At 39.4% G+C, this 17,207-nt stretch overlaps 1 protein-coding gene across 5 annotated transcripts in view; it reads left to right on the plus strand.

Moving 5' to 3' along the window:
* Positions 1-17,207, plus strand: part of SPIN1 (spindlin 1) — a 116,396-nt gene that overhangs the window by 84,786 nt on the left and 14,403 nt on the right. For all 5 annotated transcript variants that reach the window (XM_063454945.1, XM_063454949.1, XM_063454947.1 and 2 more), the window contains one exon: positions 1,785-2,038. In XM_063454945.1, coding sequence (XP_063311015.1) covers positions 1,785-2,038 — 254 coding nt within the window. The remainder of the gene's footprint in view (positions 1-1,784; positions 2,039-17,207) is intronic.

Here is a 17,207-nt window from a genome sequence, read left to right on the forward strand (position 1 = left end):
CTGCATTTCCCACCCTAGTCTTATACTCGAGTCAATAAGTTTTCCCAGTTTTTTGGGATAAAATTAGGGGCCTCGGCTTATATTCGGGTCGGCTTATACTCGAGTATATACGGTAATTTAAAATAAGTTAAATTACATTCATTCGTTTATTCGTTTATTTTGATAGTTGCAGGCCACAATAAACAAGGAGTGTAAAAAAACAAACAAAAAAAAACACATTTCAATATAGAACAATTTTAAAAGTTATGTTTGTCTAATAAGCTTAATAGCCATCACAGAAAACAAAATTGCCACACAAAAGTATGTTTATATAAAGTTGACATCATAGAGTAATTTGCCTCTGGGTATTTTGACTATTCACTTTTAATGTATCTATTTCACAGCCAATCTGTGCTTAATGTTGTTGTAAAATTGTTTCTGTTTTTTTTAACATACACATATAACTTTTTTTTTAATATATATATATATATATATATATATATGTGTGTATTTTAGAAAGCTGAAGTGTGCTATTTGTGTACAAAACTCCATATTGTATTCAGCTACATCTGCCGAGTATGAGGATACCCTCGTTGTATGCCTTTGCCACACAGAACATTATGGGACAGGGGATGGGGGGTGGGTGGGGGGAGAACACTATACCTGAGCCTACTCATGGTCTGGGAAAAAACGGAGGTGCTACATACTGGGTTTTCTAACCAATACTTCCTAATGATGGCCTTTTTGATTATGACTAGTTAGTGCCCAGAATTGCTTATATTCTGGTACACGGGAAGGGTACCAGCTCCCGTTTCTGACGACGATACTATCTTTGCTTTGTGCCAGATACTGCTTGGTGTAAATATCTGTGTGATATCCCTCTTAAGATATCGTCCACCAAGAATAGCTGCATATAGCGAGCTATAGTGAGACAAGTCAGCCTGAATTCTTGGAGTAGGAGTAAACTCAGAGATGTCAGGTGTGAAATCCTTAGGGGGTACCCAGTCATCAGCACCATGAGTTGTGCCTTTGAATTAGTGCTTTGCAGTATCTGGCAAAGATTTGGCACCTCCTTGGCACTAAACTTCCTAAGCATGGTGTACAAATTAACTTTAACTAAATACCGTATTTTTTTATTTATATTTCTAACGTTGGAGTGTCACGTTTTTGTGTAGATTTAGGGCTCTACACTGTTTATTAAAAAAAAATAATAATAATTTTCAGTGGTAAGACCATTCTCAGCCCTTGGGATATTATCAATATTGATGATCTCTGGACCAATCCAATGCTTCTCAAATGCTGCACTCCTATTTTAAAATTAATTCTTCACTTAGAGAAGTATTCGTTGAACAAAGAACTTCAGCAATTTTATTAAAAATTAATTCTTCCCTTAGAGAAGTATTCGTTGAACAAAGCACTTCAACAATTTTATAAAATAAGAGAGAAATACTGACTGAATAAGTCCTAAAGCATTTTAGCCATCAGAAGTCCTTTAGAGGACTAGAGTATCATTTAAGCAGTGTGTCAAGTCAATAGACATACATTTACAAGTAGGGCAAAAAAAATGAAATTATTTGTAGAACATTGACATATGGACATTTTAGGGAAACAGCCCCTTTCTCAAAGTATAATACCCGTACCTATTGTAGTGTTCACTAACAGTAAACACCAACAACTGTAATAAACCCAGTCCTTTTTTATATGATGACAAATGATGATGCTCCTGCAAAATGTTCTTTATTAAAGTGCTTGTTTTACATGGCCAGTAACGTACTATTTTTTTTTTCTCCTCCTCTCTGCCTCAGAAAACATCGAAGCAATATGGGACCAAGTAAACCTATTTCACAGCCCAGAAGAAATATTGTTGGCTGTAGGATACAGCATGGGTGGAAAGAAGGCAGTGGACCGATAACACAGTGGAAAGGAACTGTTTTGGATCAAGTGCCAGTCAACCCTTCTCTATATCTTATAAAGTATGATGGGTTTGATTGTGTCTATGGACTAGAACTTCATAAGGATGAAAGAGTATCTGCCCTTGAAGTTCTTCCAGATAGAGTTGGTGAGTGCAAAGGATACATATTTTTTTTTTCTGTCTGTTATTATAGAACATAAATATACAGGTGATACTCGAAAAATTAGAATATCGTGCAAAAGTTCATTTATTTCAATAATGCAATGTAAAAGGGGACACTAATATATGAGATAGACGCATTACATGCAAAGCAAGATAGTTCAAGCCGTGATTTGTCATAAGTGCGATGATTATGGCTTACAGCTCATGAAAACCTCAAATCCACAATCTCAGTAAATTAGAATATTGTGACAAGGTGCAATATTCTAGGCTCACAGTGTCCCGCTCTAATCAGCTAAGTAAGCCATAACACCTGCAAAGGGTTTCTGAGCCTTTAAATGGTCTCTGTCTGGATCACTAGGAATCACAATCATGGGGAAGACTGCTGACCTGACAGTTGTGCAGAAAACCATCATTGACACCCTCCATAAGGATGGAAAGCCTCAAAAGGTTATTGCGAAGGAAGTTGGATGTTCCCAAAGTGCTGTATCAAAGCACATTAATAGAAAGTTATGTGGAAGGGAAAAGTGTGGAAGAAAAAGGTGCACAAGCGGCAGGGATGACAGCAGCCTGGAGAGGATTGTCAGGAAAAGGACAATCAAAAGTGTTGGGGACTTTCACAAGGAGTGGAGTGAGGCTGGAGTCAGTGTATCAAGAGCCACCACACACAGACAAATCCCGGACATGGGCTTCAGATGTCGTATTCCTCTTGTCAAGCAACTCCTGAACAAAAAACATCGTCAGAAGTGTCTTACCTGGGCTAAAGAAAAACAGACCTGGTCTGTTGCTCAGTGGTCCAAAGTCCTCTTTTCTGATGAGAGCAACTTTTGCATCTCATTTGGAAACCAAGGACCCAGAGTCTGGAGGAAGAATGGAGAGGCAAACACTGCAGGATGCTTGAAGTCCAGTGTGAAGTTTCCACAGTCTGTGTTGATTTGGGGAGCCATGTCATCTGCTGGTGTTGGTCCACTGTGCTTCATTAAAGGATCACTATAAGGTCAGGAACACAAACATGTATCTAGCCCCCCTGGGCCCCTCATGCCTCCATAAATATAGTAAAAATCTTACTGTATTCAAGCCTGAAGCTGTAAATCTGCATGCTGTTAGACTCAGAAAAACAAGCAGTCTGCTGACATGTGGTAGCCTGATCCAATCACAGTGCTTCCTCGTAGGATTGGCTGAGACTTACAAAGAGACAGATCAGGGGCAGAGCCAGCATGATTCAATCACAGCGCTGGCCAATCAGCATCTCCTTATAGAGATTAATTGAATCAATGAATCTCTATGAGGAAAGTTCAGTGTCTGCATGCAGAGGGAGGAGACACTGAATCACAGGATGCTGTGCACAGTGCTGCCCTGTGCTCTGCTGACAGAAGATCTGAGTGGATGGAGGCATATTATGCCTCCATCAACTCCGAAGTCCCTCTGGTTCACTCTGAGTGACTGCAACTGGAGGTGTTCCTAGCTTTTAATGTAAACACTGAAAATACAGTGTTTATATGAGAGAGGCTGCAGGGAGCTATAGTTCTCACCTGATCAACCTCATTAAAGGAAAACTCCAGTGCCAGGAAAACAATCCGTTTTCCTGGCACTGCAGGTACCCTCTCCCTCCCACCTCCCATCCCAGGTAGCTGAAGGGGTGAAAACCCCTTCAGGTCACTTACCTGAGACCCCGCCGATGTCCCTCGGCGTTGTTGTTCCGGGTTGGCGTTGATCCTCCCAGTAATCACGTCAGCCGGTGGGCGAGACTGGTCCCGCCCGCCGGCTGAGGAAACCCTAATGCGCATGTGCGGCAATGCCGCACCCGCGCATTAGGTCTCCCCATAGGAAAGCATTGAAAAAGATTTTCAATGCTTTCCTATGGGGAATTGAGCGACGCTGGAGGTCCTCACATAGCGTGAGGACGTCCAGCGACGCTCTAGCAAAGAAAATCTTTGCTATGAATCAGGAAGTGCCCTCTAGTGGCTGTATATTAGACAGCCACTAGAGGTGGAGTTAACCCTGCAATGTAATTATTGCAGTTTATAAAAAACAATAATTACAGTTGCACGGTTAATAGTAGTGGGAGTTGGCACCCAGACCACAACAATGGGCAGAAGTGGTCTGGGTGCCTGGAGTGTCCCTTTAAGCTGAAGTTGTTCAGGTGACTATAGTGTCCCTTTAAGTCCAGGGTCAACGCAGCCGTCTACCAGGAGATTTTGGAGCACTTCATGCATTCTTCCGCAGACAAACTTTATGGGGATGCTGACTTAATTTTCCAGCAGGAAATGGCACCTGCCTACACTGCCAAAAGCACCAAAGCCTGGTTCAGTGACCGTGGGATTACTGTGCTTGATTGGCCAGCAAACTCGCCTGACCTGAACCCCATAGAGAATCTATAGGGCATTGCCAAGAGAATTAAGAGAGACATAAGACCGAACAATGCAGAAGAGCTGCAGGCCGCTATTGAAGCATCCTGGTCTTCCATAACACCTCAGCAGTGCCACAGGCTGATAGCTTCCATGCCACGCCGCATTGAGGCAGTAATTGCTGCAAAAGGGCTAAAACAAAGTACTGAGTCCATATGCATGATTATACTTTTCAGAGGTCCGATATTGTTCTATGTACACTCCTTGTTTTATTGATTGCATGTAATATTCTAATTTACGGAGATTGTGGATTTGGGGTTTTCATGAGCTGTAAGCCATAATCATCGCATTTATGACAAATCACGGCTTGAACTATCTTGCTTTGCATTTAATGCATCTATCTTATATATTAGTTTCCCCTTTAACGTTGCATTACTGAAATAAATGAACGTTTGCACGATATTCTAATTTTTTGAGTATCACCTGTACATCCACATATACTTCTGCTTTGGTTACAACAGTTGATGAAGTTGTCACTTTGAAAAGAAACATGTCCATAGCCGTTGATACAGGGGTGATTTAAGGGACTGAAGCCCCAGATTTGGCTTGTTAGCCCTGAATTTTTACAGTTGACGAACATGCTGCATTGAAAAAGGGAATACCTCGAAACGTCTGCTTTATTGTATATGTCCTTCAATGAATTTAAGTAGCACTCTTGGTGTTTGTTGCACAGCCCTCTTTTTTCTGTTTTAGTAGTGCTACTCAAATAGTAGTCACTAGGGATCGACCGATATTGATTTTTTAAAGCCGATACCGATACCGATATTCTGTGAACTTTTAGGCCGATAGCCGATATAATTTGCCGATATTCTGTACATTTACCATTTTGGAAAATAAAAACTATTTCTAAAGGTAAATGCACAAAATATACATGCCACGTGTAGTGGATGCAGTGTTTGTGTAGTGTGTGTAGTGGATGCAGTGTGAGTGTAGTGGATGCAGTGTGTATTTGTCTAGTGTGTATATAATGAAAGCAGAGTGTTTGTGTAGTGTGTGTAAAGTGAATGCTGTATATTCTAAATGCAAAGTGTGCGTGTTTGTGTAGTGTGTGTGTATATAAGGAATGCAAAGTGTGTGTGTTTATATAATGCAGAGTGTGTGTTTGTATAGTGTATGTATATAATGCAGAGTGTGTGTGTAGTGTGCATTATATAAACACACTACACAAACACACACTGAATTATATAAACACACTACACAAACACACTGAATTATATAAACACACTACACAAACACACTGAATTATATAAACACACTACACAAACAGTGTATATAATGCAGTGTGTGTGTGTATAATAATGCAGTGTGTTTGTATAGTGTGTGTGTGTATATAATGCAGTGTGTTTGTATAGTGTGTGTGTGTATTGCAGTGTGTTTGTATAGTGTGTATATAATGCAGTGTGTTTGTGTAGTGTGCATTATACACACACACACACTATACAAACACACTGCATTATATACACACACTATACAAACACACACTGCATTATTATACACACACTATACAAACACACACTGCATTATATACACACACACACACACTATACAAACACACACTGCATTATATACACACACACACTATACAAACACACACTGCATTATATACACACACACACACTATACAAACACACACTGCATTATATACACACACACACTATACAAACACACACTGCATTATATACACACACACACACACTATACAAACACACACTGCATTATTATACACACACACTATACAAACACACATTGCATTATTATTCACACACACTATACAAACACACACTGCATTATATACACACACACACTATACAAACACACACTGCATTATATACACACACACACTATACAAACACACTGCATTATATACACACACTATACAAACACACACTGCATTATTATACACACACACTATACAAACACACACTGCATTATTATACACACACACACACTATACAAACACACACTGCATTATATACACACACACACTATACAAACACACACTGCATTATATACACACACACTATACAAACACACACTGCATTATTATACACACACACACTCTACAAACACACACTGCATTATTATACACACACACACTATACAAACACACACTGCATTATTATACACACACACACTATACAAACACACACTGCATTATACACACACACACTATACAAACACACACTGCATTATATACACACACACTATACAAACACACACTGCATTATATACACACACACTATACAAACACACACTTCATTATTATACACACACACACACACACTGCATTATTATACACACACACACACACTATACAAACACACTGCATTATTATACACACACACACACACTATACAAACACACTGCATTATTATACACACACACACACTATACAAACACACTGCATTATTATACACACACACACACACACACACTATACAAACACACTGCATTATTATACACACACACTATACAAACACACACTGCATTATTATACACACACACTATACAAACACACACTGCATTATTATACACACACACACTATACAAACACACTTAATTATATACACAGTGTGTTTGTGTAGTGTATCTGTGAGGGGGCATTTTTTTTATTAAATATTTTTTTTTATTTTATATTAAAAAATGTTTTTTATATATATATATATATATATATATATATATATATAATTATTATTATTTGTTTTTTGTTGTCCCCCCTCCCTGCTTGTTGCCTTGTATGTTAATCCCTGGTGGTCCAGTGGCATTGGCTGAGCTGTGGGAGGGGGGGGGGGCAGGAAGCGTTTACTCACCTCCCAGCAGCTTCTCCAGCTCCCCAGTGTAAATCTCGCGAGACCCGCGGCCGTCAGAGCTGGCCGCGGGTCTTGCAAGATTTACACTGGGAAGCTGGAGGAGCTGCTGGGAGGTGAGTAAACGCTTGCTGCCTGCTCTCCCCAGGACCGCCGGGCTTGTAATGAGCTTGGCGGTCCTGGGAGGTATTATCGGCAATATCGGTATCCCTATTGGCCGATACCGATATTGCCGAAAATACCGAATATCGGCCGATTATATCGGTAAAACCGATAATCGGTCGATCCCCAGTAGTCACAGTGCTAGATTGTAGCACTGCTTTGCTCAGGTAGGCACAACCATCAACCAGACATTGATGGTGTACAAAAAGGACCCTTTCATTATGGGCCTTCTATACACCTGGAAAGGACTGATTGACTTAAACACATTATAAAGCATTAATGCGTTGAACTCCTTACAGCACGGCTTGACAAATTTGCTTGGAATCTAGGAGCAGCTAGAAAAGTTAGGAGCCAGAGAAATCAACGCCAAAAATACAATTCTTAAAGGAACACTATAGTCACCAGAACCACTACAGCTTAATGCAGTTTTTCTGAAGTCTATATCCTGTCCCTGAACGCGTTTTCAATATAAACACTGACTTTTCAGACAAAAGGCAGTGTTTACATTGCTGCCAGGTAACACCTCTAGCGACAGGCACTTAGACGACCTCTAGAGGTGCTTCCTGGGTCAGTTCCCTATAGAGATGCATTGATTCAATGCACCTCTATGAGAAGTTAAATTGGCGCTGTGGCCTTTTGCCATGCATGCGCAATAGTCTTCCAATGCTTTCCTATGGGGAAGATTGGATTGGCTGAGATTGTCAAGTTTGATAATCTCAGCCATGGAGTTGGGGCCAGCCGCAGCGTCATCAGCAGGGCGTGGGGGAAAAAAAGGTGACACACACACACACTCACACTCACACTCAGACATACAGACACACACACGTGTCATAACCCGGCTCCCGGCATCACTGCAAGCTGCGTGAGGAGGTGAATAGGGAGATTACAGCTCTCTCGCCGCGGCATTAAGTCATCTATCCGCCCCCCTCCCTCCACTCTCCATTACCTGGCCACCCCACTCCCTCAGCAATGCCTGAGCCGGTCGCTGCACTACCTCTGTCAGCCGCTCCACTCCCTCTCACAGCTCTCCTTGAGCCTGTCGCCTCCCTCCCTTACCTCTCAATAAGCCGGCCGTCTCACTCAGTCAGCAGTCTGCCTCAGCCCTCCGTGATCCGACTGCCTGCCTCTGCTCTCAGGCAGCCGGTCACCTCGGGGGCTGAACAGGCTCACAAATCCCATACACCAGGACAAATGTCATGGTTGCCATGGCGACCTGGCGAACGGGATTTGTCGAGCCCTGCCTTACAGTAACTGACTTAATCACCTTTACCCACCAATTTAATTGCTTGAGAATATTCTCATTAAACAAGAAGGTAGGATGTGCAAGCACACTCTAACCAGACATGCAAACAGTAGTTATAATACTAATTGCAAAGATAACATCCACTAGGAAATTACCAATCTTTACCAATCATGGAGTCAGAAACTAGCTGATTTAACCTCTGCTGCGCTAGTGGTTAATCTGTTCTGTTACAATGAACTAATCCATCACAGAGGGAGCCGTGACCAAATCACAGTTCATAGTCTTTGGACCTGTAGTCTGTGCGAATGAAGTTAGTCTTTCTACACAATCCTTGCATTTCTCTTGTGGGTGAATGTGAGCATTGTATCACAGTTAATGTGTCTGAACAGCATATCTGCTTCTGCCTCTTAGGCAGCATATTGGTTTTGTCCATTGTATGTCCTGTGTGTTTGCAGGGTCATATTTTGGGCATAGCCGTGTGCATGAATGTGGGTGGGAATAAGTGGAGAACCAGTGTGTGTGTGTGTGTAGTGGTTTTTACGATTTCACTTTATGATCCTGATCTATCTGTTCACATCTTGTACTTTACGCACATGGTCTATATCCTCGCATTTTGCACTTCATGCACATGGCTTATGTGCTCATATTGTACTCTATGCGCAAATGTTTTTTTGCTCACATCTTGCACTTTATGCAAGTGGCCTATGTGCTCACAATTAGCACTGTATATTAATAGTCAATGGGTCTGCATCTTGTGCTTTGTGTGTACGGTTGATGTGTTTATTCAACAGCATGATTTCAAAACTCTCAAGCCCCCAATACTGCTGTAAGAAAGTCCTGTGCTCCATCAGCTGATCGTCTGCGATAAGCAAGCCTGATTTCAAAACTATCAAGCCCCCAATACTGCTGTAAGAAAGTCCCAACTTGCGCCATTACATTCCATAATAAATGCGACGGCAAGGTTCATCTTCCTGTCCGCCTGCACCTCCCACGCCTCACCCTTCTGTCAGTCCCTACATTGGCTTCCTGTAAGATATAGGGCTCAATTTAAAATTCTGGTTCTTGCTTCTAAATCTCTACATAATGCTGATCCCACTTATCTATCCTCCCTATTACACAAGTATGTCCCGTCTAGGCCCTTACGCTCTGCTGAAGACTTACGTCTATCTTCTGTCCTTACTCCCACCTCTGATGCTGGCCTTCAAGACTTCTTGAGGGCTGCACCGTTCACTTCCCTCCTCCATTAGATGCTCACCCTGTCTCCAGTCCTTCAAAAAAAATCATTAAAAACCCACTTCTTCATAAAAGCGTATCAATTAAACGGTTAATAGCTCCCGACTGATTCCTATCTTGCAACTGTCATTAGCCTACCTTTTGAGTTACTTTACCCCACTACCTCTAGCATGTAAGCTCAATGAGCAGGGCCCTCAATCCCTCTGTTCCTGTGTGTCCAACTTGTCTGGTTACAACTACATGTTTGTTTGTCTACCCACTGTAAAGCGCTGCGGAATTTGTTGGCGCTATATAAATAATATAATAATGTGTTCAATTGAATTGTGGTATGTGCTTTTTTCACATGATATAGCTGTATTGTTGAGAATTAGGCAGTTTATTTAGTCTGTATTGAATTAAACGTATTTGTAGTTTGATTTTTATTTTTTATTCTTTATTTATGACATTCCACATGTGAGTATGCCATCAACAGATATGTTAAGTTGCAAAATATAGACAAACTAGAAAAGCTACAATTTCTGGGGAAATTGTGTGAAGTGTTCTTGCCTCTACCAGTAGTCTACAACTGGAGTGGGTGGAGTAACTGTTATTATTTATTTATATAGCACATTTAATTGCAACGTTGTTGCCCAAAGTGCTTCATAGTTACATTAAAACACACATTTATAAAAACATTAGCAGGTGTACAAAAGGCCCTGTCTATGACATCACTTGCTGCTGCAGCCTTGCACAGGTCAGAGTATTTTGGCGGTTGCCATCTTCAGACGGTCGTATTTTAAAAACTATAAATCCTACAGCGAAGAGCTTTATATTGTGAGAATCACAAGACCCAGACCTACATTTTGATGTATAGTATGTCTCTGAGATATTAACAATGAAGGCACAGTCGCAGTTTAGAAATTGCCCTTCAAATGTGAGCTTTGCAGAGGGGAGTTTCAATGAATGTCAATGGACTGCGTGAGTTGCAAACAAATGGTCATATTGTGAAAACTATAAGGACTATGGCTTAGCTGTCGACATTATTAGTGGCAGCAGGGATAGCTGAATGTTTTGATATAAGATTTGTGTAGGTGGGCCTGAAAATGAGGGAGTGGTGGCAGTTTAGAAATCATGTCCTGATTTTTCAGCTTTTGCCAGCTCCCACTCTAGCTTTGCCATTCATTCCTATGGGACAAATCTCGCCACAAGAACGACGATATTCCGTGAACCATTCGGCAAAACGTTCCAAAAAGTAATAGCAATCCGATCGGGAGCAATCTGCACGTTTTGGTAAATTTTTGTCTATGTAGTGTAAAAACTGTGGGAGGAGTTAGGGTGGCAAATTTGGCTATAATAATAATAATAACTAGAAAAGCTACAATTTCTGGGGAAATTGTGAAGTGTTCTTGCCTCCACCAGTAGTCTACAACTGGAGTGCGCGGAGTAACTGTTATTATTTATTTATATAGCACATTTAATTGCAATGTTGTTGCCCAAAGTGCTTCACAGTTACATTAAAACATACAGTTATAAAAACATTAGCAGGTGTAAAAGGCTTTGTCTATGACATCACTTGCTGCTGCAGGCTGGCACAGGTCAGAGTATTTTTGCGGTTGCCATCTTCAAACGGTCATATTTGTAAAACTATAAATCCTACAGTGAAGAGCTTTATATTGTGAGAATCACAAGACCCAGACCTACTTTTTGATGTATATTATGTCTCTGAGATATTAACAATGAAGGCACAGTCGCAGTTTAGAAATTGCCCTTCAAATGTGAGCTTTGCAGAGTGGAGTTTCAATGAATGTCAATGGAAGGCGTGAGTTGCAAACAAATGGTCATATTGTGAAAACTATCAGGACTATGGCTTAGCCGTGGGCATTTCTAGTGGCAGCAGGGATAGCTGAACGTTTTGATATAAGATTTGTGTAGGTGGGCCTGAAAATGAGGGAGTGGTGGCAGTTTAGAAATCATGTCCTGATTTTTCAGCTTTTGCCAGCTCCCACTCTAGCTTTGCCATTCATTCCTATGGGACAAATTTCGCCACAAGAACGACGATATTCCGTGAACCATTCGGCGAAACGTTCCACAAAGTAATAGCAATCCGATCGGGAACAATCTGCACGTTTTGGTATATTTTTGTCTATGTAGTGTAAAAACTGTGGGAGGAGTTAGGGTGGCAAATTTGGCTATAATAAGAATAATAAGAATAATAATAATAATATATATGTGAGATAACATTAAGTGGTCTTGCTATGCAAGAACACTTAATAATATATATGTGAGATAACAGTAAGTGGTCTTGCTATGCAAGAACACTTAATAATATATATGTGAGATAACATTAAGTGGTCTTGCTATGCAAGAACACTTAATAATAATATATATGTGAGATAACATTAATTAAGTGTTCTTGCATAGCAAGACCACTTAATGTTATCTCACATATATATTATTATTAAGTGTTCTTGCAAAGCAAGACCACTTAATGTTATCTCACATATATATTATTAAGTGTTCTTGCATAGCAAGACCACTTAATGTTATCTCACATATATATTATTAAGTGTTCTTGCATAGCAAGACCACTTACTGTTATCTCACATATATATTATTATTATTATAGCCAAATTTGCCACCCTAACTCCTCCCACAGTTTTTACACTACATAGACAAAAATATACCAAAACGTGCAGATTGCTCCCGATCGGATTGCTATTACTTTGTGGAACGTTTTGGCGAATGGTTCACGGAATATCGTCGTTCTTGTGGCGAAATTTGTCCCATAGGAATGAATGGCAAAGCTAGAGTGGCAGCTGACAAAAGTTGAAAAATCAGGACATGATTTCTAAACTGCCACCACTCCCTCATTTTCAGGCCCACCTACACAAATCTTATATAAAACGTTCAGCTATCCCTGCTGCCACTAAAAATGTCCACGGCTAAGCCATAGTCCGAATAGTTTTCACAATATGACCATTTGTTTGCAACTCACGCCGTCCATTGACATTCATTGAAACTCCACTCTGCAAAGCTCACATTTGAAGGGCAATTTCTAAACTGCGACTGTGCCTTCATTGTTAATATCTCAGAGACATACTATACATCAAAATGTAGGTCTGGGTCTTGTGATTCTCACAATATAAAGCTCTTCACTGTAGGATTTATAGTTTTTAAAATACGACCGTTTGAAATGGCAACTGCCAAAATACTCTGACCTGTGCCAGGCTGCAGCAGCAAGTGATGTCATAGACAAAGTCTTTTTCACACCTGCTAATGTTTTTATAACTGGATGTTTTAACCCCTTAAGACCGGAGGGCGTACTATTACGTCCTTTTAAAAGCGGCTCTAAACGCCGCAGGGCGTAATAGTACGCCCTCCGGTTTTTAGTAACTTACCCGGTCGCCGGCGGTCCCACGCCGGCGATCGCGGTTGGGGGGACTCCCAGGGAGCCCCCCCGCGGCACATCTTCCTCCTCCGGTCCCTCCCGGTCATGTGAGAGTGAGGTCCTTGCGAGGACCTCACAATCACATGGCCGGGATAGCTGGCTGCAGCAATGCCAGCAGGGGGACTAACTGTAATGACAGTTGGTCCCCCTGCTGGCTGAAATCAAATCAAATAAATGTTAAATAAGTGTAAAAAAAAAATTTATACTTAGATCATATATATATATATATATATATATATATATATATATATATATATATATATATATATATATATATTATATATATATATATATATATATATATATATTATATATATATGATCTAAGTATATATATATATATATATACACATATACATACACACACATACACCGTCTAGGTGTATTTTAATATTAATATATATATAATTATATATATATATTAATATCAAATTACACGTAGACTGATACTGATTAAATATATATATAATTATTGTTGTATATATATTTATAAATAATATAAAAAAATATGTAAATACGTAAAAAAATAAAATTAAAAAAATTAAAAATAAAATATTAAAAAATATATAAATGTGTTTTATTTCGTTCTAACTGTATTGTGATATTAATATATATATTTATATCAAAATACACGTAGAACGAAATAATATATATCTATATACATAAATATATACGTATATATCACTATATATACCTATATATAAATAAAAATATTTTAAAAAAATATATATATATATACGTATATATACACATATGTATATATATACATATATTAATTCTACACATATATTTATGTAATAATTTTACATAATTAGGTATCCTAATTAACTACAATTAGCGGGACCTGCCTGACCACCCATGCCGAAAGTATAGGGAATTTAATTTGCTAGCACTATATTTAACCCTATAACTTTCCAAGACACCATAAAACCTGTACATGGGGGTTACTGTTTCACTCGGGAGACTTCGCTGAACACAAATATTAGTGTTTCAAAACAGTAAAATGTATTACAACCATGATATCGCCAGTAAAAGTGAAGTTTTTTGCATTTTTCACGCACAAACAGCACTTACAGGGACGATATTATTGCTGCAATACTTTTTACTGTTTTGAAACACAAATATTTGTGTTCAGCGAAGTCTCCCGAGTACAACAGTACCCCTCGTGTACAGGTTTTATGGTGTTTTAAAAAATTACAGCGTCAAATATAAGGCATGTGTTTAATTTTTTTCACATTAAAATTCGCCAGATTGCTTACGTTGCCTTTATGCCCCTATGGGAGCCCAAGAATGAAAATTACCCCTATGATGGCATACCATTTGCAATAGTAGACAACCAAAGGTATTGCAAATGGGGTATGTCCAGTCTTTTTTAGTAGCCACTTAGTCACAAACACTGGCCAAAATTGGCGGTTTTTGCATTTTTCACACACAAACAAATACGAACGCTAACTTTGGTGTTTGTGACCAAATGGCTACTAAAAAAGACTGGACATCGCTTATTTGCAATACCTTGGGTCGTCTACTATTGCAAATGGCATGCCATTATGGATGTAAATTTATTTCCTGGGCTACTATACAGTCTCAAAGGCAACGTAACCAATCTGGCGAATTTCAATTTCAAATGTAACACGCTATATTTGACCCTGTAACTTCCCAAAACACCATAAAACCTGTACATAGGGGGTACTGTTTTACACGTGAGACTTTGCTGAATACAAATATGTGTATTTTATTGCAGTAAAAGCAAACCGTATTATGACATTGACAGTTAAAATGTCATGTAGAACGAAAAAAATAAAAAACAATCTTATTTTCTCCCATTTTTTTCATATTAAAATATGTTTCATAGCTAAATATTTGATATTAAATTAAAGCCCTGTTTCCCCTGAATAAAATGATATATAATAAGGGGGAGTGCATTTAATATGAAAGAGGTGAATTACGGTTGGACAGACATATAGCGCAAATGCCAGGTTTTGTTTACGTTTTGTTTCGTTCACAACTTGTACATTTGGCTGCGGTGTTAAGGGGTTAATGTAACTGTGAAACACTTTGGGCAACAACATTGCAATTAAATGTGCTATATAAATAAATAATAAGTTACTCCGCCCACTCCAGTTGTAGACTACTGGTGGAGGCAAGAACACTTCACAATTTCCCCAGAAATTGTAGCTTTTCTAGTTATTAAGTGTTCTTGCATAGCAAGACCACTTACTGTTATCTCACATATATATTATTATTATTATTATTATAGCCAAATTTGCCACCCTAACTCCTCCCACAGTTTTTACACTACATAGACAAAAATATACCAAAACGTGCAGATTGTTCCCGATCGGATTGCTATTACTTTGTGGAACGTTTCGCCGAATGGTTCTCGGAATATCGTCATTCTTGTGGCGAAATTTGTCCCATAGGAATGAATGGCAAAGCTAGAGTGGGAACTGTCAAAAGCTGAAAAATCAGGACATGATTTCTAAACTGCCACCACTCCCTCATTTTCAGGCCCACCTACACAAATCTTATATCAAAACATTCAGCTATCCGCGGTGTCACTAAAAATGTCCACAGCTAAGCCATAGTCATTATAGTTTTCAAGATATGACCATTTGTTTGCAACTCACGCCGTCCATTGACATTCATTGAAACTCCACTCTGCAAAGATCACATTTGAAGGGCAATTTCTAAACTGCGACTGTGCCTTCATTATTAATATCTAAGAGACATACTATACATCAAAATGTAGGTCTGGGTCTTGTGATTCTCACACTATAAAGCTCTTCGCTGTAGAATTCATAGTTTTTAAAATACAACCGTTTGAAGATGGCAACCGCGAAAAAACTCTGGCCTGTGCAAGGCTGCAGCAGCAAGTGATGTCATAGACAGGGCCTGCTAATGTTTTTATAAATGTATGTTTTAATGTAACTGTGAAGCACTTTAACAACATTGCAATTAAATGTGCTATATAAATAAAAATTAACAGTTACTCCGCCCACTCCAGTTGTAGACTACTGGTGGAAGCAAGAACACTTCACACAATTTCCCCAGAAATTGTAGCTTTTCTAGGTGGTCTTGCTATGCAAGAACACTTAATAATAATAATATATATGTGAGATAACATTAAGTGGTCTTGCTTTGCGAGAACACTTAATAATATATATGTGAGATAACCTTAAGTGGTCTTGCTATGCAAGAACACTTAATTACAGTATCAGCAAATAATCATCAGAGGAAAACTGGTAGAATGGGTTTTTGTGGAGTCAAATTGAAGCATGAATGATAAGCCAATATTTGCTTACTAGCAGTTCCTTAATGGGTATGATCACATCTATGGTTGTCCCTTAATAATGCTAGATCCTCATGGGACATCACCCTTCCTCCCGTCACCGCAATGGTGGGCAAAGTATACACTAGTAGGTAACAGTGGGGGGGGGAGGAGATGTTAAGTTGAAGCCAAACAAGCGTTAGAACTGTAGTATATCAGTTATGTGAGTAGTGCCGTATTTTTTAAATTGACAGTGCTATGTCCTGGTACAGGCATAGGCAACCTTCGGCACTGCAGATATTTTGGACTGCACATCCCATGATGCTTTGCCAGCATTATGAGTCTAAGAGCATTATGGGGGATGTAGTCCGCAACATCTGGAGTGCCTAAGGTTGCCTACCCCTGTCCTAGCAGTACATGTATAAAACAAACAGAAAAGAAACAGATAAAAAGAACGTAAAAACATCAGCATTAGGTGGAAGTTGGACAGTTATTTCTGGGACAGGAGATATATCTCTCTTAGGGTGTGGAAGCGTTGGACGCTGAGCCGCTCTGGGTATAACCTCTGTTACAGCAGAAGGGTCTAAGCCGGAAAGGCCCGTTCCTTCCG

The sequence above is a fragment of the Pelobates fuscus genome, chromosome 5 (genome assembly GCF_036172605.1).
Source record: "Pelobates fuscus isolate aPelFus1 chromosome 5, aPelFus1.pri, whole genome shotgun sequence".
Lineage (NCBI taxonomy): Eukaryota > Metazoa > Chordata > Amphibia > Anura > Pelobatidae > Pelobates > Pelobates fuscus.